The 25,195-nt window shown below is 39.8% G+C and overlaps 1 protein-coding gene across 1 annotated transcript in view; it reads left to right on the top strand.

Moving 5' to 3' along the window:
• LOC126373849 (S-adenosylmethionine decarboxylase proenzyme) overlaps nt 1-24,852 on the top strand; it is a 38,624-nt gene extending 13,772 nt beyond the window's left edge. The window contains exons 3-9 of the mRNA XM_050020194.1: nt 18,835-19,036; nt 20,189-20,285; nt 21,001-21,158; nt 21,875-21,967; nt 23,345-23,500; nt 23,744-23,882; nt 24,030-24,852. Of these exons, the coding sequence (XP_049876151.1) occupies nt 18,835-19,036; nt 20,189-20,285; nt 21,001-21,158; nt 21,875-21,967; nt 23,345-23,500; nt 23,744-23,881 (844 nt within the window). The 3' untranslated portion in view covers nt 23,882; nt 24,030-24,852. The remainder of the gene's footprint in view (nt 1-18,834; nt 19,037-20,188; nt 20,286-21,000; nt 21,159-21,874; nt 21,968-23,344; nt 23,501-23,743; nt 23,883-24,029) is intronic.
• Nucleotides 24,853-25,195: the final 343 nt, after the last annotated feature.

Raw genomic sequence — 25,195 nt, 5'->3', positions numbered from 1 at the left:
TATGCCAAACCTGAGATCCAGGGTTTGCTTCCCAGACAGGTCAACCTACGAAGCACATTTTTTAAAATTGGGTTGTTCGCTAACTCTATCTACCCAACATAAGAAAGAAAGAAAGAAAGAAACATTTATTACTTCCGGACACCACAGACACAGACAGACAGGTACATTACATTTAACACAGGACAGAAACCACACGGAAATCAATAAGTACATAGACAAAAAAAAAATTACTAAAACAAAAAGAAAAACAAACCAAAATCATAAAAACAATAATAATAAAACTAAGTATTCTAAATGCAACGCACTGACGGCCCGATCATCTGCGGTGGAGTCCGGAATAAAAGGACCTCGCTCAGCATAAGTCGCGGCGTGAGCCACGACGCTGGTATTCTGCGGGCCCTGCCGAGTGAGGCCACATACATAACATAGCATTACGCCTATATCCCCGAAGGGGGTAGGCCAGCTATGTTTATGACCCATGTATAATAGAGGGCGAGCCTATTGCCATCAACCGGACACAAATCCTGGAAACCACTTGATATCAATAATCTATCATCCAAACATGAATTCAAATTCATAAATTCGAATATAATGGCCAGATACCCTACCTGTAGCTTTTCCTTCATTCAGCGCTTATCGCTATCGACCCACTAGGGTCGTTTAATTCTTTCAAATATTTATCCTCTCAGACGACGCCCTGAGTTGAGGTTCGCGCTTAGCTTGGCACCCTCAGGCCTGTTGTCTTAAACGTACCGGGTGAGAGCCTTCAGCGCTCCCCATTTGTCCGGCCAAGTAGTTAATGCCATCTGCGGCAAATCTACAATAAGTCACGTCAAAAATGTAAAGTAAACCTACCTGTAGGATGCATAAACATGAATCCACGCTTGTAAATAAACAAAACCATTCCGGAAAAGCCGTGCTCGTTAGAATGTAGGTCGCAAAGATGAGTCTAGAAAGAGCTTTTCAGTTTGTTGCAACGGTAGTTACCTATAGGCTGTATAGCGGAATGTACGCTATTGATCGCAGGTCCCCTGAAACGCAGTAGCTTTTAGTGGGGTGGGTATAGGCTGGGGAATGTACTGGGATGGAAGGGATGTAGGCAAGATGTAAACGGAACAGAATCGCGAAACGAGGAAGGAGATCCTTTCGTTTACGTTTGTGTATCTTCGTATATATTTATTTATAAAGTACAGCCACATGACATACATTAAAACATTTTTACATTTAGAATGTTACGGTATTGTGACTAATATTATATGACAATTACGGCGTACATAACTTGTATAAGTAAGGGTACATACATACATAAACTCACGCCTATTTCCCACCGGGGTAAGCAGAGACTATAGAATTCCATTTGCTTCGATCCTGACACACTTCTCTTGCTTCCTCCACATTCATCAACCGCTTCATACACGCACGTCGGTTCAAGTAAATGGGTAACTTTCCTTTTATTTTTTTTTTAATTCCTTTAGCATTATCCCGTTTTTCACAGGGTCCGCTTACCTAACCTGAAGATTTGACCGGTCCCGTTTTTTACAGAAGTCTCTACCACCACCAGATTCATTAAATTCATATATAAGTTTGAATTCACACAATTGGCTCGTCACATATTACATGGGACTTAATAGCTGGCGAGGAGTAGGTGTATATATACTATACGCTCTACCTACCCTTTGGGGATATCGCCTACATAAGGCGTGATGCTGTATTATATGTTTTGAAATTTATTTAGCACTGACTTATCTATAAAAGAGATCTCTTCCAGTCAACCTTGGCATTACCATCCATGTTTACCACCCAAGATATAACATCGTTTAAGTTATTCTTATTAAAAGTTGTGCAGAGAATGGAGACACTCCTTCTCTTCTATCGTGTGGCTTGTCGAGGTGGAGTACCAACCTCATCAACCCTGGTGTCAGGGTTACTATTAGCCGCCAAAGGCCCCTGACATGGCTCATGTAACGACAACTTACTTACATCAGTAAATAGTAACCGGGACCAACGGCTTAACGTGCCTTCCGAAGCACGGATCATCTTACTTTCGAACAATCAGGTGATCAGGTGGTGATGGGAATGGTCCCATCATCATGTCATTTATTACAAGCTGATCACCTGATTGTTCGAAAGTAAGATGATTCGTGAACAGATACTGTCTCCATAGACAGTATCTGTTCTTGCATCTTTGTCGCACGGAAGGTATATAAGAAAATCATCATCATATAAAATAAGCTAAGGCTACGTTTGCAAAATGAACTACAATCTATGTGACATCACTAGGCAGAGGGCCCTCTATAGAGATGAAAGAAGGCTGGAGCAGAGGTACTTTACGACTCTTTTACTGCGATACTTCATTGGCTGCTACGACGCAGATTAGTATATAAGTTTACTTACCGTTGACAGACATATAGCGACAACTTGTAGCCTTACATTATGGCACCGAATTCCGTAGGATTTTTGTACCCTCAATAATAAATAGTTGTTCATTATCCGATCACTTTAACCCTAACCTGACCTAACCTGTATCGGGCTGGTTTTCCTTTCGCGGGTCGGAAGGTCAGATAGGCAGTCGCTTCTGTAAAAAACGCTACCGCTAGGGAGATGATGACGATTATCCGATCAGTCTAACCGTATACAGAAATCATAGACGGTGAAAATAATTTTAATACTTTTTCATAAGATACAGAGGTGTGCGAGAGAGACAGTCATACTTTATCTGACATAAAACTTGAAGATAGATAAGGAAAAATGTATAAACGTCCACTTGTCGCCCTTGCGAAAGTACCTGCCATCGATTCGTTGGTCCCGGCTAAAAACGGACCGCGAATCGGGTAGGCGTGCCTATTTTTAGACTAGACGCGTCTTTGCGCGGTCAACAGGGAAAGTGGACTGTAATAGGCCGTTAGTGAACACTATTTAGTAAACTTTATATTTACATGCTGCTTCACTTTGGGGTGTTAGACACACTTGTCAGACTAAAACCATAGTCAACATAGAAAGAAAAGAAAGTTAAGGAAAAGCAACGGGAAACCTTGGGTTTGGCTGTCAAGGAGCTTCAACTCCTACACTATTTGTTAAACGAATGATATATTCGAGCAAAATGGCCAGAAGTTTAAAAATTCTCATACATTTGCGTAAATGATGTTACTGCTTTCAACCGCGTAATGCAATTGGATGCCTGAATGAAAATCCATTGTAACCCTACGCGGGCTACCTGTTGGAATGTACCGACTGAAGTACGTTACTATAATAGTACAATGATACCAACTTTGTCCAGGTTTCAACTTATTGTGTAGTTGATCCAAGCAAAAAGACGCCAAGGTTCATGTCGAAAATAACCCTGACCAACGAATAAACACGGTCAAACAAATAAAAACCAAATAAAATAAAAAATATATTTTTTAAATCTCGAATCAATCTGGCGACAATTTTCCCGAACACAAAACAAAGAATTGACGACAAAAATTCAAAAGTCGTTTCGTGTCACTTGACTGGCCACCAATAAAAATAGAAAGGAAGATTAAACAAAGCGCAACGGCAGAAGATCATTCAGCCTCTGCTATATTAATCTTTGAAAAAAAGAACAGTTGCTAAGGCGCAAAAAGCAAAATGCGGGCACCATTCAGCCACCGACACCGCTATCAGTATAGTACTTACTTTTGAGGAGGGGGGCCATTAGCGAGGGTAAGGTCAAGGTGGAGGGCCTTCGCGCATGCGCAGTGCACTCCAACTATGCAGTAACTTCTAGTATTGTGCATACTTCTTGTTTGGTCGATTACAGAGGTATCTAAATTTAGAAAATGTATGAATATATGAACCCTAGAACGACGTACTTTGACCAAAGTGGAGATGTCCTTAGAAAAGGTTTAGTACGATCTCTGAACCGGCGTGCGTGTATGAAGCGATTGATGAATGTGGAGGAAGCAAGAGAAGTATGGCAGGATGGAAACAAATGGAATTCCATAATCTCTGCTTACCCAGGTGGGAAATAGGCGTGAGTTTATGTATGTATGTATGAATATAATTATGAACATAATCTCATATAGTATGGGAATATATGAGATTATGTGAGATTGTGTTCATATATTCGTACATACATATATAAACTCACGCGTATTTACCTTAGAATTAGCTTAGAATTAATCTGATACGAAAGTGATTTAATAGGTACCTACTGAAAACATGATTGATGAGAATAATGCAACGTAAGAGATAATTTAATGTACGTAATCATTAGTGTTACATTTTTTGTGGCTAACTAATTTAGTATTATGATGTCACCGTGCAAAAAGCAATGGAGAGATCGTTGGGACTTTCCTATCATAACAATAAAAAAAAATAGACAAAAAGGTGTTTATATCGAGCATACGGTGAGAATTCTTTGATGATCCTGCAGAATAAAAATTAAGAACAGGGTTAAAAAGGCCAAATCGAAGCAATTCATCTAAAAACGCAATATTGCAATTTGACATTTGTGTGCATTGCGCACTTACTTTTATATGTCAAACTAGCTTTTGCCCGCGACTTCGTCCGCGTGGAAGGATTTTTCCCGCTAATTCCCGTTCCCGTGAGAATTTCGGGAATCCCTTTCTTAGTGCACCTCTACGGTACCTAAGCTACGTCCAAATTTCAAGTGCCTGCCGTTTAGGATGTGCGTTGATATGTCAGTCAGTCAGTTTCTCCTTTTATATATTTAGATTGCAATATTGCTTTTTGCGATGAATTGCTTCTATGTGGCCTTTTTAACCCCCCAGTTTTAACTAACGCTCAAATAAGAATTATTCGATTACATTGACGGAACAGCACATGTAAATTGGTAGCATCAATCGAATCGTTATTGGCATAGTTCTTCTTCCTCATCAAACAACACGGAAACAGTCCTTATCAAAGTACGTAATATACCTGGCAACCCGATTACTTTAGCCATAGAAACAGTCAATCAGCTCGCGACTAAAAAGATTCCAGGATCCCGCTGGTGTGGCGGATGATTTCCCTCATTGAGCGCTTGTCGCTATTGAGCCACTATGGCTGATTAATCTCTCATCAGCTGAGATAAAAGGCACAATAGTTTTTACATTGTGTCTGGCCCTGATCAGTGTTTCCCGCATTCGAAGGGTTAATTCTTTCAAATATAATCCTACCTAAGCGGAGGTTTGCGCCCAACCGGGCACACTCACGCCTGTTGTCTTCAATTTTGTATCGGATGAAAGCCCTCAGTGCTTCCCATTTGTTCGGCCAAGTAGTTAATACTATTTGCACTAAGTCATTTCTACAATAAGTTACGTCATAAAAAAAGCCTTCCTATTTTAAAACTTCATTCGTTTAAAGCTTCGTAAATAGTAAACAATGCTCTCTCAAACTCAGTTTCTAGAACTCAACTCAAATAGAGACAAGGCTCCATTAGTTATGGAAATATGACAGCTAGTGTTGCCATATTTCAAAACTACTATCTCTTTCAACTGTTTCTTTGAAAGAAGTCCTTCACAGAAAGTTCACAACACGATTGACGTCATGAATCAACTCCATCGGTCATCAACAGAAAAGAGTAAAAAAAATGTCTTGATTGATAATCGCGACCGCTTGGCACCTTCACTAAACTTAGCATCCAAGGTCGTATATTGCTAATACGTGTTTTGGCAAGGTCTTTACAACGTTTTGTTAGTCCTACAATGTTGCTATTTTAGATTTTTGAGAGGACTTTGTTAGGTGAAAAGACGAATGCTTGATCAAAACGAGAAATTTTCATTAAAGAAGTTATAATTTTAAATTACAGTTAATCCTGAGTGTATGGTATTAAATGTCCGAAACACGAATTGCTTAACAAAAACCTTCGAAAAATATATCCACATTACACATAAGAGACATAACAAGTATGTAAATATTGCAAGACCGAATGATTCACCACTTAAAGGTTTACGTTACGTAACAGAGCTTTGACACGTGGAGATAGATGCTGAGGTCACAGAGCGTCATAATGAGGATACGATAAGGAATAATATAATATTTGCATCATTATATAACGTACATAACATCATCTCTCCAGCATTATCCCGTTTTTCACAAGGTCCGCTTACCTAACCTGAAGATTTGACAGGTCCGGATTTTTACAGAAGCGACTGCCTGTCTGACCTTCAACCCGCGAAGGGAAAACCAGCCCAATACAGGTTAGGTCATATACATTCGAAAATGCATTTCTCGGGAATGTAGGTTTCCTCACGATGTTTTCCTTCACCGCTGAGCACGTGATAGTCATTTATGATCCAAACATGAATTCGACAATAGTTGGTTTAGACCTGTGCTGGATTCGAACCTGTGACCTCAAAGTGAGAGGCAAGTATTCTAACAACTAGGCTACCACGGCCCATATAACATACATGACATAAGCAACTTATATAATCAAAAATCTATAATCATACTATAATCAAAAATCTTAACAACAACAAGGCCCCCGGGATTGACAAACTAAGAACTATTGATATTAAAAAAATAAGCGATAGAATTGTAAATGCCATAACGAAACTAATAAATAACAGTATAAGTCATTGCAGATATCCCAACGAGTTAAAAACAGGTATAATAAGACCGATTCATAAGAAATGTAGTTTTAGTCAATATGACAACTATAGGCCAATCACAATACTGCCAGTAATAGATAAAATAATAGAAAAATATATAAGCGACCAAATTCATAAATTTTACTGAGGGGGATGATTCAGCTCATGATTCTGAGTTGATATCAAGTAGAATTTTCCTCAGTATTCGAATAATGCCAGGACGTCTTGTTATAGCATAAATTAAGGGGCTTATCCGTGCGTAAGCGGGCACGTAAAATGTCGTTCTCAGTTATCGACAAATGTGAGGAGTTATTTTGTTGAATAGAAAAGTTTTGGGCTAATATAAAACAGCCAGGTACTTGTCAAACGGATTATGCTCCTCCGAAAGTCTCTAAATATGGCTCACCGAAAATTATAATCATGGTTAATACAAAATCATGGTTCTTTAACAGTTCTTGTACCTTCAAAAGTATTTTCTTTAACAAATCTCAGGTATTTAGTTTCAAGTTCCAGGAACCTACTCATTATCATTACTTTAAGAGCCACGCTTTTGTTGGTGTAGCATTCTCCACTCTTGTCTATCAAAGGCCAATTATTTGACTTCCTTATAAGACACTACGTTCGCGTTCTGAACTAAACTTAATTACTAACTAAATAAATTTAGATTGCACTTGAAAGTATGGAAGTTTAAGGAAGCGAGTTAAACCAGCCTCCCGAAATATGTACTCGAAACTTCGATCTGACAGCCGAGGCATTATTATTTCTTTTCATGCGAACACTTTCGAGAAGATTTCATCAAAATTGCTTTGCGGATAAACGCATGAAACTTATAACACCCCTTCTAGCGTTGCTTCGAAGGTTAACAAACTTAGGCAATCCACCCAAGCTTAAACCTGGTGCTTGGGTAAAAGCCCGATAAACACCCTCAAAGACTCCTAAGTGGGTGTTTAGCCCAGTTTTTGCCGGGTTTAAACCCCAGCTTCAGCCGTAAAGAACCGCTCTTGAGCCGAGAAGACAAGACTGTAGTAGAGTACAAACTCTGCACATACTCGCCTTTCGTTCTGACCGTCAATCATTTTAAATTTCGAAATTCTCATTCCATTCCGCATTTCCTTTCATTTCACACCGTCACATTGCATCCCCGACCTTCATAAGAACAACATAAATATATTATACTGTTTAGCTCTGGCCGTGCCCTCTACTTTTGGATTTGATCTTATATCTAAGCATCGTTATAATTTGTTTGTGAAGTGTGGTTAATGAACTGGATATTTCTGTTGAATTTATAACGTTATTTTGGCGTCGTTATTACCAATCATCCCACTACTCTGCCGGCACGTCGGGACTCCATCCTCACCCACCGTGCCGCAAGACATTGCCTTATGGTGCACACGTCGCGCGCTTATCGATCGAGCCTGCGCCGTGTCGTGCACAACTGATGACGCAGTTACGTCCTAGCACCTACTTAGCTTGTTTACATGCTAACATGCCTTAGGATATTAATCTGCGACTTGGTATTAAGGTAATACTTTGTATGCGATCTTAACAGTTAACAGTTCTTAAGTCCTCGAGACTTGAAAGATTTTAGATAAACTTCAGGTTGTAAAGCGCCCTGCCAAAGAGCGGATGGGTGAATTTAGATAGGTTAGGTGTATCTGAATTGGAGACATAATTGATAGATATGGACTAGGCAAAATCACCAGATGACTACTTTTATACGCTTGGTACTTATTGGAAGTTCTAAAATGAATTTGATAGAGTAATTGCGCTAAGAAAAATGACGGACAAAGTTACGGCTGGTAAATGCGAATAATTACAATTTAAAATAGGTACGATTGTAGTAGGTAATTTTGTAGGTACCTATGTTATTGAGCTCGGCTTTTGTCCGGCCATGTAGTTAAAGCCAAAATTATGCTAGTCAAGTAAAAAAAAGTTAGCTCGGCGTTTGGAGTGTTTACTATTGTTGACACGAAGAAGCAGATAATGTTTTCCGTATATTAATACGTGATTTGTATTTGGTATATTTCTTCAGTGTGTAGATAAACTGGTAATGTCCGGAGGGCAGGTACAATTTTGGAGATTACAGGTTGACTTTTGTTTTCTCTAAAGATTGATTTAAATCTCTTATTTAAGACAAGACAAAAATTATATCGATCATTCTGCGTTTTTTGTGGACTGATTATTGATCAAAAGCCTTTGATTGTCTTTTCCAACAATGTGATCGGTGCTTTATGATCGATTATTTACAAAATTCAACACATCTTGCTTTTACACTCTTCGTATAACTCATAAATAACGTATACATAAGGGTGTTTTATGATATACGTTTGAAATATGAATGGCTATGACAATGCGGTATCAAATTGTCCAGTTCCGTAAATATAGCGTGACGGTTTAAACACCCAGCGTCGTTACATTAAATATTGATGAGACGAAGATAAACTGTGTTGTTTCATGACATATTCATTCATAAAATTTTATATTGGTGTTTTTTTATACGTATTCATTCCCTTTTTATACGCAAGCACTTAAGTACAGTTTTTTTTTTGTGTCAGATAGAACAGAATCTATCGGCCTAATCACGACTGATAGGTACATCACTGCTTCTTCATCTATCGTGTGGGATGTGAGGTGTATTACCAACCTCATCAACCCTGGTGTCAGAGTTACTTTTGAGCCGCCAGCGCCAAAGGAAAGTAAGTACGTAGTCGTTACATAAGTAAGTAGTAACCGGGGCCAACGGCTTAACGTGCCTTCCGAAGCACGGGTCGTGTTACTTTCGGACAATCAGATGATCAGCCTGTAATCTCCTAACCAAACTAGGGATCACAAAGTGATTTTTGTGATATGTCCCCACCGGGATTCGAACCCGAGACCTCCGGATCGTGAACCCAACGCTCAACCACTGGACCACAGAGGCCAATTGGATTGAATTCGCGATATCCGAAATTAGATTGAAGGCAAACTTTGTTTAAGGTGACAAAACTTAGGGACTTAGCGTCCTAGGGGAACCGACCACCGACTGAGGAATTATCAACAAGCGATAAGTTTGATGTTTGATTTAGAAGTTATAGACCTTTCATAAATTAGTTTGGACATTTAATTGCTCCAATGAGGATAAAAACTAGAAGCTCAAATGTAGGCGGCAACACTGTTGAATGTTCACACACATACATAAACTCACGCCTATTCCCCACCGGGGTAAGCAGAGACTATAGAATTCCATTTGCTTCGAACCTGACACACTTCTCTTGCTTCCTCCACATTTATCAATCGCTTCATACACGCACGCCGGTTCAGAGTAGATGGTATTAAACCTTTTCTAAGGACATCATGAATGAATGTTCACACATATCACAAAATTCATTTTGTGATCCCTAGTTAGGATATTATAGGCTGATCACCTAATTGTCCAAAAGTAAGATGATCCGTGTTTCGGAAGGCACGTTAAGCCGTTGGTCCCGGTTACTAAGTACTTACTGATGTAAGTAGGTAGTCGTTACATGAGCCATGTCAGGGGCCTTTGGTGGCTCAATAATAACCCTGACACCAGGGTGGATGAGGTTGTTAAATCACCTCACAAGTCACACGATAGAAGAACAATCCAATCGGAATCATTATTCCCGACTAAGTCATCATCATCATCATCAGCCCATTAACGTCCCCACTGCTGGGGCACGGGCCTTCCCTATGGATGGATAGGGAGATCGGGCCTTAAACCATCACGCGGGCCCAGTGCGGATTGATGGTTATTAACGACTGCTAATGCAGCCGGGACCCGACTAAGTATTTCGTTCGATATTCGTAAGAGTTATCCACGTACAACTTAACCAAATCTGAGCAATATTTTTCTAACTTCTTCTCTTTCTATCGTATGGGTTGTGAGGTGAAATTCCAACCTCGACGTTCGCCTTTTCTTTGATTTGTTCCATGTATGCTCTTCTTGGTCTTCCCCTTCCTCTCTTTCCTTCTATCCTCCCTTCTATGGTGTTTTTAATAAATTCGTCTTGTCTTATTAAGTGTCCAATCATCTTGCCTCTTCTGTCCTCAATAACTCTCAATAGTAGTCTTGTTTGTTTGTTTGTATACTCTTTATTGCTTTAGAATACAAAGAAAATTTACATATAATTTATCGTTAGATAAAGCATAGGCGAGCTTATCCCTAATTGGGATTTCTTCCAGCTAACCTTGGACAGCCTGAAAGAAACTCAGTGGGCCGGTGTTATCACGCAATAAATGAGTTAATATCTATGAATAGCAAGTAAACTAAATGTATACTTACTACTAATATTACTAAATACGTTATAGACTACTTATTGATAATTACATAAATAAGTATATTACAAGATAAGTATATACATATATAAAACAGATATAATATAATAAATAGTATAGTTAGGTCAAAGTCAATGTTCCAGAAAATACTTCTTAGAGCTTTAAAGGCAGTAATTGAGGGTGCCCGCCGCACAGTGTCAGTCTTCTTTGCGTTACTCATACAACACATGAATTAATTTTCAATGACTTTAGTTTCTTTTAAGAACACCTATTATTAGTAGCCCCTTAAAAATTAATTTCGTCCTTATGTAATGGAATTTTCTATAAATATCCGACTTCACGTGTCTATGAGTCATATACTATAAACTTGGCAAGGTCGTCTGGAACTCAAACTTTGTATACCTAATACCTACCAATACGGACTACCTAAGTTAAAGCTATAATAGCACGCTTTCAGATTCATATAAACCTAACCTAACCACCTGCTTAACAGAGAGCTCGGTGAGGTGCGGGTACTTAGTTCATCTTGCGATGGATGTACCTCTGACACTACATTCGCTTCATCAACTGTCATCATGAAAGTTTTTATGCATGCTCGCCGGTTTAGAGTACTTTTGACCAAGTCTTTCTATACAACATCTAGGATTTGATCGCGGTATGTACGCCTAGGCCTTCTTCTTCCAACTCTAACCCACGTCATGAATCTTAACTAATGTTATGGTAACCTTTTGAAAGAATAATACACCAATTCGCACTCAACGTTTTGCCTCTTCCTTTTTGATGCGAACAGCTAAGGACTGGAACTGTCTGCCGTCACCTATTTTCCAATTCGTTATAGTTTGGAAGTCCTCCAAGTCTAGACTGAATAGGCATTTGCTAGCACCCTAGACCACATCATTACTTAACATCAGGTAAGATTACGCGAGCCTATAAAAAAAAACATTCTAAATTCCAGCAATTATTATTCAGCTCTTGTATCCTTGACCTTGTAGACTTCACCAATGTGTTACTAAATAGATTTGTATCTTATATGAATTCATTACAGTACATACTGTAAATGCAGCCTGAGACATTTCTATTGACAACACGACAGCCTAGCAACAAAAAAAAAAGAACCAACTGAAGGTCGGACTCACTGACGAAACTACCGACTTAGACATTCTATAAAAGGTTAGCTGTTTATTTTGAGATGACGATCAGAGTTTGAATGCGATTGCCGATAAATACGATTCGCCCTTAATGTGCCACCTGAGGGGGATGGCGGGCGGATTTAAGTCCAAAGATCGTCCACCTTATCTTTGACCAAAGTTGTATGGAACTTGGTCCACATATCCACCACTAACGAGACCTGTTTACCGTGATGGACCACAAAATACTGAGTAATAAATAAAAAGTCGCGGTCAAAAATATACATTACTATTCAGCTGTTAATCTTCCTAAAAGTAAATAAATTATAAATAAGATATTTCCATACAAAAATGACAAAAATGTAGTTTTTACATTTAGCCAGGGTCTCGTTAGTGGTGGACATTTGGACCAATTTTGGTCAATCTCCAACTTAGTAAGTATGTGTATGAACCACAGTTTGTAGTCCATATATCTTAAAGTTGGTTAAGTTGAAGTCGTGTCGTCATGTCGAAACGCCAAGCAGACTATACACCTCTGCCTACCCCATCCGGAATACTGGCGTGATGTACAATATACATTGTAACATACGTAATGCAATAAAATATTACACAAATTGTTGTGTAATGTTTATTGCATTAAAACATTTACATAACTAACGTATTTGTCCCTACCCGTATTTATGTTAGGTGGATAAGATTATTTATTTATTTATTAATGTACATACAACATAACAGATAAAATATAGAGATAGTAATATCGGAAAAAGATGCGTATAAATAGAAGGATACTGAACTTTTTTAACTTATGAAAACATCAAATTATCAGAAATCCATTCATGTCATTATCTTGTTGCTAACACCGATAACTCTGATGACAGAGCCCCAATTTATGTTGCTTATCTAAAATCTAATGCGATGCATTGTAACATTGATTGTAACCGATTTACAACTTGGTATTTTTATCATCAGTAATTGTTTTCACATTATCTTTTCTACTGTGATTCCTTTGATTCCTGATTCGTCAGTTCAGCGTGCCCATTATAGGGTATTTATATAGGTCAAAGATAAATTATAAAATGCTAATCTAGAATTAAAAGCCAGTCTAAAATGATCCAAATTCAATCTCGTTTTACTTTACGATTTATTTTCGAATATTTACTTGTGAATTAAGTAACAACCGCACCGCACTTATTCAAGACGTCCTAGGATAGTATTTCCACACAAACTCCAAGGAAAACTTTCGTTTTGACGTTTCGTAAAAAGTATCTCATTTGACTAGTAGCCACTTAACTTTAGGTAATTTGCTATTATATACTTGTCCTTTATTTCGTGTACGCACGAAATCATTTGGTACTGAATGCCTATTTTCCTTTAGAATAGGTAGTTGCAGGTAAATGAGTCACGAGAAACAAACTCATAGCATGCTCTCTCGTATTTAATAGTTCGTAGTTTGGTACAGTAATGGGCAATATAATGTACCCACTTTAGGACTCTGTCGCACTAACATATTTGACATTTAGTGAGACTTACAGTTCAATTTGTCAAAAAAGTTAATGTGACATGGTACCAAAGTGCATACATATTAATGCTCGTGTCCGTACACAAGAGCCTTATAAGTCGTAAACTACAATGTACTATGCCACGTCTAGCCACGTGTCATACGACGCAATTCTCGTCCACGGGTCGAACTTTTATGTACAAATACAAATGTATGCATCAATGAGTGCGCATGCGATAACGTCGCGTAATCGGCGTGGACATGGCTAGAACAAATTGTCGACGCGTCAGCTAGGAGATTATGTTATGTAATTACTATAAATAGTAAAAAAAACCGCATCAAAATCCGTTGCGTAGTTTTAAAGATTTAAGCGTACATAGGATTTAAGGGACAGAAAAAGCGACTTAATATTACTATCGACCATGTCCCACCTCAAAATACTTATTATGCCTTTGATGCCGTATCTAAACTACGCGAGCCTGACACAATCATGGCCGCCTTCATTATTTTGTTATAATTATATTTTTGCTTTTTTTTGTACAATTAGATGTAGGCTAGCTTAGCTTTGCTGTAGGTACGTGTAAGTCTGCATGCCGTTTTCACCTATAATTGGGATGACAATTACTTTGTCATTTTGTGAAGATCTTTACGATCTTGACAGTAAGACTCTTGTTGTTAACTCTGTTGGAGCTCACACTACTCTATTTTACTTATCTACGACTATAAACGATCATGAAATTCGCAAAACGTAACATAAAGATATACACAGATGTCCGGGAATAGGGCAATGACTCACGTTGGCAGAACACCAGCTATGGCAGACATGGGTGAATGAATTGCAGCGAATTCTCGCCACAACAATTATAGTAAAGCCAAGCAAAATTATCGACACCATTTTAAGGCTAAAATAAGAACTATCTTTTTCAAGAAAACTAGCCGTTACGTAGATTCAATGTGCGATCATCATCATCACCAGCCCATTAACGTCCCAACTGCTGGGGCACGGGCCTTCCCTATGGATGGATAGGGAGATCGGGCCTTAAACCACCACGCGGGCCCAGTGCGGATTGGTTGTTATTAACGACTGCTAATGCAGCCGGGACCAACGGCTTAACGTGCCTTCCGAAACACGGAGGAGCTTGAGATGAAAACTTTTTTTTTGTGGTCACCCATCCTAAGACCGGCTTTTGGGAAAGTTGCTTAACTTCAACAATCGCATACCGAGCGCGTTTACCGCTGCGCCATCGAGCTCCTCTGTGCGCTCACAGCGCCGTTATGACTAACAGGATTGACAGGGTTATTATTTTACTGTTCAGTAATTACTTACTGATTTAAATTGCGTTTAAATGTATACGATATTACTATAAGTTTTCACTTATTTCAGTTAAGCTCACCGAATCAGCATCATTTATTCGTAACAAGGTAGTTTCCAATTAGTCAAAAGTGGTTTTTGTGATATGTCCCCGCCGCTCAACCACTGGACCATGGAGGCGGTTATTTTAACATATATACATACAGAAACTCACGCCTATTTCCCACCGGGGTAAGCACAGACTATGGAATTTCTTTTGCTTCGACCTTGACACTTCTCTTGCGTCCTTCGCATTCTCAGTTTTAGTTAATTTAAATGAATGACATAACAACTCAAATCCATGATGACATCGATAGGAGCAATCAGAAGTCAATTATTATTTTGTCAACTTACTCCAGACAATATTATCTGTTGACCTTTGTTTGTTCAACGTTTGCTATCAATTGTAACGGAACGTAAATGTCTCAAATTCAACTGCTATCAATACTGACCTCATAGGTCAACCTTTATAGATAAATGTGTAGGTCTTCTTATCTTAGCATTCTTATCCTGGTTGGTCATACGTGTGATGGACCTTTAGGCACACGCGGACACTTCATACAAAAACCCTTCGTTTTACACAGACACTACACATTGACGTTATCGTACACGCGCTATGCGTGACTTGTGACGACTACACGATTGAAGACTAAAGTAAAACCGAGAGGGGGTGAGGTAAACCTAGCTCAGCCGCTGGTGGGGAGCGGAGAGTTGCTGTTCTATACGTTATACTATGCTTTAGGTAGTCTGTGTGTGTCGCAGTTTGTCCGAAATAAACGTTTTTATTATTATTTATTAAAGTTGTGTTTAGCTTTGTAAAGAATATGATTTCCAAATGTTTTTTTTTTCGATCTTAATTGGAGAACTAAGGAGAACTTATTTTAGGCTATATAGAACTTCAAAGACCCCCTAATAATGTATAGTTAGGGAGTACTAAAGATTTTGTGTTTTTCATCTTTAGCATAGAATAAACTATACGTATGTATCTGTCGTGCGCAGATCGTAGAATTGATCATTTCATGATGTGCTGGATTTCATGTGAAATGGTCATATTTCATGAAATAGAACATCACACGTTGACCACAACATGATGTAGTTTGGCCAAATCAATGAACACACAACGTTTAACGATATGAGCAACTAAATGCATGATTACTTCATGATAATGCCACACGTTGGCAATCATATCGTAAAATTAGTAACATTATCAACGTAATTGTACAATTTTCCATATCGAATAGGTACATAATTTTGAACTTAAGAAATTAATCAACTATTCGCAGTTTTATTACCCCACATAGTCTGGATACCGCCTGCATTAACGATATGGCCAAACGTTGATTGAAATGTCATTAAACGTTGACGTTTCAACGATATGGTCAACTTAAGTTGGCTATTTCATGAAATGGTCGAACACATCATGAAATGATCAATTCTACGATCTGGCCACGACATATCTATGTACAGATGGGACACCCTGCCCGGCACCGATGCGTGCTTGATGTACCTCAAAGTGAGGGCAGCTCCACGACAAGGTACTCCGCAATGCTTCAGTGGAGAAACTGTACCATTTCTTTTGTAAAAAGACTCCTATTCTCTCTCTCTCTCTCTCTCTCTCTCTATTTAAGAGCTGCGCTCTTGTCGGTGGAGTAATCGCCATTCCTCTCTTCTTCCCGCCAAATCCTTCACCTCCTGATACGACACGACCTGCACCTTCTCTTTTATTTGTTTCATAAATGTTGTAAACGGGCGGAAGGCAAGAGGGAAACCACTGCCCTATTTTTCCCTAAACAAGCAGCATGGAAAATGCTGCACCTGCAATGCTGCTGATGAAACGTTGTATAATTGCTCTTGTAAAGGAAAAAAATAGAATTATATCTAGAATAGAGTCGAATGGAAAACTGGAAAAGTAATTTTAATAATTGTCATGTCGTCTGTCTTGTATTAAGTAATTATCCTTCACAATTGCATCATCTATAGTGATATAATAATTAAACAAGACTAACGATTAAAAGCACAATCTTCATGTAGCTATTTTCCTCTTATTTATCAAGACGGGATTTCTCAGTAACAAACATCAATTAGGTATCTAACTTTTACAGTTCGATGAAACTTATAATATTCTTAGCACAAGGAAAGCGAAACCCGACTTTTATTTATAAAAAAATGCTAACCAACTATGATTTTTGAAGCAATTTTACATAAACTCTCGCTTATTTCCCACCGGGGTAAGCAGAGACTATGTAATTCCATTTGCTTCGATCCTGATACACTTCTCTTGCTTCTTCCATATTGGTCAATTCATGTTCACGATTATGAAAGGCAAAAAAATAATATTCCCAATTGGGCTTGATAGAGGTACGTACATCGCAAGATGTATTAGATGGATTCCGCATCCAAGTTGTAGGTAAATGTTTGTTTCCTTTTAGTGGTTGCTGGGAAGAAATTGCTCTAGCAATAAGGCCGCCCAAATTGTACTGTATTCATGTGTTATGTCTGATTGTTGAAATTTAGTTCTGTGCAATAAAGTATATCTGATTTGATGAACTTTCACCGAGCTTTTGTATTAGACCAACGTGATAGGTAAAATTAAGTAGATAATGTTTTAAGTGCAATAAAAAGTCTTGTATTGTATTGTTTATAATTATGCCTCTTATCTCCCGGACACACTGTCCAATTCATTAAATACGACTCTATTTTTGTCGCGCAGTCGGATAATATTTAACTACTGCCCTTATTACAATAACAATTAAAAGTTTTTGATGAGAAAACCCATCAGGGCAAAGCATATTTGCCACGCGATTACTGTCCATTAGCCTGGCCTTATTTATAATAAATGGCGTTTAGTTCAAACGATCGCTATTATCTAAAGCAAACCGTGTTGTTTTATTTAGGCGTTGGTCGAAACTAGTTACCCATTGTTATCGGTATTACTCTTAAAATTGGATTCAATATTTGCCTTAACCACGTAAATAAATTATTCTAATGCGTGAAGTTGTTCCAATGTAATTACGTAGTGTTGTAAGTTGAAATTGTTAGCTGTGTTTACCTTTAATTGGTTACGCATTTAGAATAACACCTATGTTTGTTGAATAAGCGTAGTAATAATGTTGTAACTGTTGGTAAACCTAATAAATTGAAAAAAAAAAGAAACAAGCAATTTAATTCCCTTGTTGGTTTTAGATTTAATGGAAAGATGTAGGTATGCGACCTTGCTGTTTTCGTTAAGGCGATATAGCAATTTAGACGTAGGTTATCAGAAATACTTATTTTTATACTTAATTACATATCGTAAGGAAACACACATTCCCTGAAATGCGTTTCGAAGGTGTGACCTAACATGTATTGGGCTGGTTTTCTCCCTTCGCGGGTTGGAAATGTCAGACAGGCAGTCGCTTCCGTAAAAAACTGGACCTGTCAAATCTTCAGGTTAGGTAAGCGGACCCTGTGAAAAACGGGATAACGCTAGGGAGTCGATGATATTCGTGAAACAACTTAAAGTTTATCATCTTACTACTCTTGCCCTCGACACAAGTCAACGATCGAGTTTATCTTAGTTTCTCCGTGTCGGTCATTAGGGATAACGTCGCATTATCGAACTAAATATAGAAGTTACACGCATTGATAAGTCATTGCTAGACTGTTGACCTGTTACACAACATGGAGAAAGAAGTATTTATAAATGCATTTCATAAATGATTAAGTAAGGAAACCCACCTTCCCGAGACCTAACCTAACCTAGCCTGTATTGGGCTGGTTTTCCCTTCGCGGGTTGGAAGGTCAGACAGGCAGTCGCTTCTGTGAAAAACTGAACATGTCAAATCTTGAGGTAAGGTAAGCGGACCCTGTGAAAAAAAAAACGGGATATCGCTAGGGAGATGATGATGGCCATATTCTCACTGCTGGGCAAAGGGGTATCTTTCATAGGTTCTGTTCACCTTTCACGGTCTTCAGCGAACTGTGAGTCTACTATCAATCTAAGCAGTAGGCATCGAGGTCCCCACTGATATCAGTTTCCTTCTCTTCCAGCGAGAGCAGCATGTTCGTGTCCCGACGCCGCTGGATCCTGAAGACGTGCGGCACCACGACGCCGCTGCGCTGCGTGCGCGCAGTGCTCGCGCTGGCGCGCGAGGTGGCGGGCCACGCGCGCGTGCACAACGTGTTCTACTCACGCCGGGAGTTCGCGCGACCGCACGCGCAGCTGCAGCCGCACGACAACTTTGATTCCGAGGTGAGGAGTTTGTGGAGCTAAACGGGTGAGGCGCCGGTACTGGGCGAGGGCTCAGTGAGCTCTTTATAGCCCGGCCAGTTTGTGAATGCTATACGAGTCACGTCAAAAGGTGCTGGTGCTGAGGCGGAACGCATGGTTTCGTATTGTCACGGGTTGGAATCCCGACTTGGGCCAAAACACTAAATTCGACTTCGAGTTTTAATTTATGTTTGGATCATAGATAATTATTGTTGGTGGACTATTACCGAAGTTGTCAAAGTTACGGATTAAGCAATTAGAACATAACATAAACACACCTATATCCTAATTGAGGTAGTCAGAGGTACCCACACCTCACCCAGCTTTCTGATAGACCAACGTGATGATAGGTGGTGAGCAGTATCGCCGAGCATTTAGAACAAATGGGAACAAACGTTTGGCAACAGTGTCAATAAACTTCAACGATTCCGCGAATGTGGAATCAGCTGTGAATGTTTTGTTTGGCTCGCTCGGTGAAACTATTGGAAATTGATAACCGCAATAGTGACGTCACTTCGTATAAATGGGTATTAAGAACTGCTCATTGGTAATTAAGACGTCACTTCTAACAAATCATTGAATGGCTCGTAAGAATCGTTCATTGATTGGAATCGAAAGGGACTTGTAATGACAAGTCCAACATGATATGCCATTGTTAATTTTAGACGAATTCACGGAAATAGACTAGCATTGTTATCAAAGTCTTGGCGTGTGATTTGAAGAGGAAATAAATAATACAATACTAACACACTTGGCTCGACCATCATAGACGATACGGCTCCCTTTTTTTTGACGTGACTTATTGTAGATTTGCCGCAGATGGTATTAACTACTTGACCGGACAAATGGGGAGCGCTGAAGGCTCTCACCCGGGACAACGTTTAAGACAACAGGCCTGAGGGTGAACAGTTGGGCGCGAACCTCGGCTCAGGGCGTCGTATGAGAGGAAAAATATAATCGACCCTAGTCGATAGCGATAAGCGCTGATTGAGAGAAATCGTCGACCACGCCGGTACGTTCGGTATCGGGGAAGTAGCCTCGGGACATTTGTCAATCAGGTGGTTTTAAGTCTTCCAAGCGCCCTCTTAACGAATGCCATTTTTTTTATAATGTTGTAATGTTTGTTCTCTTCAGGTGGAGTTGCTGGACTCTTTCTTCGGAGACGGGCGCGCGTACATAATGGGCCCGGAGAAGGATTGCTGGTATCTCTACACGCTGTTGCCGCTCGAAGGTAAGATGCTAAATGAAATCATTGTCTCCCTCGCAGTGTCCCGTTTTCCACAGGGTCCGCTTAGCTAACCTGAAGATTTGACAGGGCCGGTTTTTTTACACAAGCGACTGCCTGTCTGACCTGTCTGGCCCACCTCTCTGACCAATCCGGGTACAATTTGAGACTACAAATTGGAAATAAAATACTTATTGAAAATAGCCTAATAGTAAGGTTTTGTTAACAAAAAACAAATCCGAATGTGATTGAGTATGAGTTGTTGTTCAAAAAAGCACTATTCCTCCAGCCACATTATTTTCTTATTCTCCCTATATGTATTATATTGTATAGGTTATGTGTATGTATGTATTTGTGCCTATTATATATATTTATTTATGTTAGGAGGATTATATGTTTATTTTTTGTATTGCACCATCCCGCGCTCCAATTGCATAAACTTCTTTCACCCTAAGGTTGCCTGCCAGAAGTTTCTGTTTAGCAATAAGGTCTCCTATTGTGCTCATTTTATTCGTCTCTACATGTCATTCAGAATTCAACAAGTCAGAATTATTGACATTGATTGATTGATAGTCGATAAGGCGACAGAAGAGGAGAAGACAGGGGTGGTAGAAAAAGAGGCGACGATATATGGGTTTCACTCCATTAGGGATTCCGGACGTGCGTTTGTGTGTGCATAGTTATAACACAATAAAACTAATTCAGTCTTTGGTGGTGACAGGTACGGTGGACGCTCTAGAGAAGGAGCAGCACGAGGTGCACGTGTGCTCGGTGTCGGAGCCCGACCAGACCATCGAGATCCTCATGTCCGACCTCGACCCCGAGGTCATGGACATCTTCACGCGCGCCAACTCCGACACCGCCGCTGAAGCTACCCGGGTTAGTTATACGAATAAATGTGTAATAATAAGTAGTTTTCTTTAACAGTGTTTGACACTTAAACATAAACATAAACTGCCTATATACGTCCCACTGCTGGGCACAGGCCTCCCCTCAATCAACTGGAGGGGGTATGGAGCATACTCCACCACGCTGCTCCACTGCGGGTTGGTGGAGGTGTTTTTACGGCTAATAGCCGGGACCAACGGCTTAACGTGCCCTCCGAAGCACGGAATCATCTTACTTTTTCGGACAATCAGGTGATTCAAGCCTGAAAAGTCCTTACCAAACAAAGGACAGTCTCACAAAGTGATTTCGACAATGTCCCCATCGGGAATTGAACCCGGACCTCCAGATCGTGAGCCTAACGCTCTAACCACTAGACCACGGAGGCTGTCACTTACTTTATTGTTATTTACTTATCTGCTTCCTTCTGCCCAAGATCGTCGGAAGTGGAAAAACATGGAAGAGGCCTACGTCCAAAATTGGATATGAATTCTCGTAATATGAAGTCTCGCTCGCATGCATGGGGTAAAGCGGCACACGGTGAAAATGAGATTTTTGACTAGGGGTCCAGGGTGTCACCAGACCAGAGTCAAGTTAGAAGCGTTCCTTTCCCAGATGGACCCGTTTTACCAAGCTGACTAAATATATTAATACTTTCGATTAATATTTTTTTCTAATAATTATTTACTCAATTATATGTTTGTTCACAGGAGTCGGGCATAGATAAAATAATCCCAGGGATGGTCATAGACGATTTCCTGTTCGACCCATGCGGCTATTCCATGAACGGGGTCGCTAAAGATGTAAGTATTTTCATAAAATTTTGTAACAGTTAAAACTTTATTCGTTGACATCGTCTATCGAAATCAATGTTCTAACTGGCTACATTTTGGAATTCATTCTTAATTCAAATCGTAATAAAATCCTAAATTCTCCTTGCCTTCCATCAGCTACCTCACTCTCATCGTATTCTGCTGCGTCATCACCTTATCTAGCTACCTCCGACGTTCGGACGTCTGACCGCGATAAGTGGCGCCCAACGTGGGGCTAATGATATTTTTATAAGGTGTTTAAGTTTAAGGTGTTCTTTGATATTTTACTGTATAGTAATCGTCCTGCTCCACGGAAGGTCACATCGTAATCTATTTTAATATAAAAAACAAGTCTCTTTTGGATCTCTGTCTTATGAAACAGTTAATATGTGAAGGATATTCTATTAAAAGCGTAAAAATCTGTCCCATAAAATTAAACAATTTTGTAGTTAGTTACTACTAGTTACTTAGAGTTTAGGGATATCAAAATTGATCTTTTATTATATTTTTTATGCTAGTTATGCTCATAATAAATATGTTTTTACGCCGCCAAAGGGAGATAAGGATTTGCCATCTGTAAGTCATTAATCCTTTTCCGAATATTCTCCTATTTTAATCCGTTATTACATTTTTACCAATCGTACCAATTTACTTCATTCGCTCATACATGAGTATTCAATTTGATACATTTAAAAATATAATATTATTTATTAATATAATATATTTAATAAAAAAAATACATAATATATATTACTTGCCACATTTTTTCTCTGCGAAAGTAAACGAAGTAATTATACCTTTAGGTTGCTTAAAAATTTCGAATAAGTAAGGGGTGCACCCATATCGATAAGTATGACAGTTTTGTAGTAAAAACCTTTGACACTGTTTCTGTAACGTTTATTGCCTTATCGAAACGTTTCTTTTACTGGTCCCACATAAACTGGTGTCAAATGTTTCCAAACGTTGAATGCGAGGAAGGCAGCTTTTAAGTCATAAGTCATGAGTAAAGCTGCTGACAATCTGGCGGTTATTAACTTAATGTAATTTTATTTTGACAGCTCTTAAAGTAGCGCCGTCTTTCACTTACAATAAGTGTAAGAAAGAGATAGAGCTACGTTTAGTTCTTTAAAATTAAAGTGTTTATTACACTTGCCAATGCATTCCGCCCGATGCCTCAAGATGACCGAGGGTGTAGGTATAAAATGTATGGCGAAATTGTCGCTCCACCCACCGATTTGCTCTTGTAGTGCGCAATCACGATTCTCCAGCTGGTAACGCATCAGGTCAGATGGATTGACAGTATAATAAACGCTGTTCGAATTGGCGCCAAAATGTATACAAACGTAAGAAGTACGGGTGTATCCGCAGGGCTGCTACATGACGATCCACATCACCCCGGAGCGCTCGTGCTCGTACGTGTCGTTCGAGTCGAACGTGCCGGTCGCCAGCTACGATGACGTCATCGCGCGCGTGCTGCGCGCCTTCCGCCCCGGGAAGTTCGTGCTCACCGTCTTCGCTACACCGGTGAGATATTTTGTCTAGTCTAAAATTTTAGCAAAAATACTGGAATTTCCTGAGGTGAAGTGCAGTAAAGTCTAGTTAAATGTTTGCTATAAATTGGACTCTGTCAACAATTCTAATAAATTGACAAGGCTTTTGAAGCTTTTTCTTGACGATACCTAATATCAGAAAATCTTTTTGCATTTTTATGTTCAAAATACAGAACTTACAATTAGACACTAAATTGATTTTATTCAATGTCCGCAGGACTCCCCGGGGGCGGAGGCTCCGCGGCAGCTGAAGCAGTTCTCGTCGCTGTGCGGCTTCGACCAGAAGGATGCACAGTACTGCCGCTTCTCTGGCTACGAGCTGCACTACGCGCTCTACGCCAAATTCCCTAGCTGAGGTATGTATCAAATGTGTTTTACTTTGAAATGTTGGTTTTCGCCGATATTGCTACACTTAAAAAGGTTTGATTTCAATAGCCTTGCAGTTTTTGCTTCAGTATAGAGGTTGGGTGCAATATTTGAAATAGGAAGTGTGTTGTCCGCAGGGCGCGCAAGCCTTCGAACGTGGGCGCCGTCCCGCCGCGGCGCGCGCGGGCGGCGCGAGCTGTCGGAGCTGTGCCCCGGGCCGCTGCTGCGGCGGCTGCTGCGCCTGCTGCGCGCGCTGTGCGCCGCGCCCGCGCCGCCCGCGCCCCCCGCGCCCCCCGCGCCGCGGTGAGCGCGCCGCCGCCTCCGCCGGGCCGGACCGGCCCGCGACGGCTCGCCGATCACCCTCCGATACAAATTTTAATCTCGTCGACGACGATCTCGCAGTAGACTCTATCTTTCCCTTCCCGGTCTAAATTCGAGATAGATCCCTCGTAGTCGAAGCTTCCGGTTATGTTCGAGCTTCTGTCGCAGATTAGATTCGATGCGGGACGATATATTCTCTCTACGATCGTCCCCGATCTCCGGATGCAATGTACAAACTATTGGTAACTGTAAATATTGAACATAGAGCAGGGTGCCGTTATATGTGATGTAACGATTCATTCCATAACGTGATCCTTAAGTGATATTATAGTTAAACCGTAGGTGATAGACGTGTGTCGTCTAAAATATGAAGCCGTTCGCAGCTGTTTGGAGATTACGAGGTTAACATCACTTGTAGCTAATGTTATTATCTATTTTTAAATGTAACGAAACATGTAGCGAATATACTTAGTGTGGTACCGGATAGAGCATAGGACTCTTGATCTCCATGTAGCGGCCGAGGCTCGTAGCTAGAGTATATGTGTAACTGATGTTTGTTGACATCTAGTCAGCGGGCGGGCGGCGCTCGCCGGGCGCCCACGTTTACAATCTAAATAAAAGATTTCGTCTCTACATTTATACTTTCTTTTATTTCTTATTACCCATATATCCTCTATAAATCTATGTCAAATGAAGCACATTTGTATTATAATTATAGTCAGTCCACATGTGGATATGCATATTCTTCAATTCTTGGTATTTAACTGGTATTGGTAACTAACCAAAAGAAACTCGTGAAATAAACAAGGATTTACATGGAATAATTATAAACCTGTTGAAAGATCAGTGCCTTGTGTCTCAAAACTTACAAGTCTACACATTCACAAGTTACATAAGTACGTGTAAATTGCGTTTATCAGAAAAAGTAGAGGGATTATAAAATATACTTGTGAAATAAATATTGATACTTGTAATATGTAAT

This window comes from Pectinophora gossypiella, chromosome 16 (assembly GCF_024362695.1).
Source record: "Pectinophora gossypiella chromosome 16, ilPecGoss1.1, whole genome shotgun sequence".
Classification (NCBI taxonomy): domain Eukaryota; kingdom Metazoa; phylum Arthropoda; class Insecta; order Lepidoptera; family Gelechiidae; genus Pectinophora; species Pectinophora gossypiella.
Note: the sequence above shows the minus strand (reverse complement) of the source record. Positions and strands in the feature narration are given on the sequence as shown.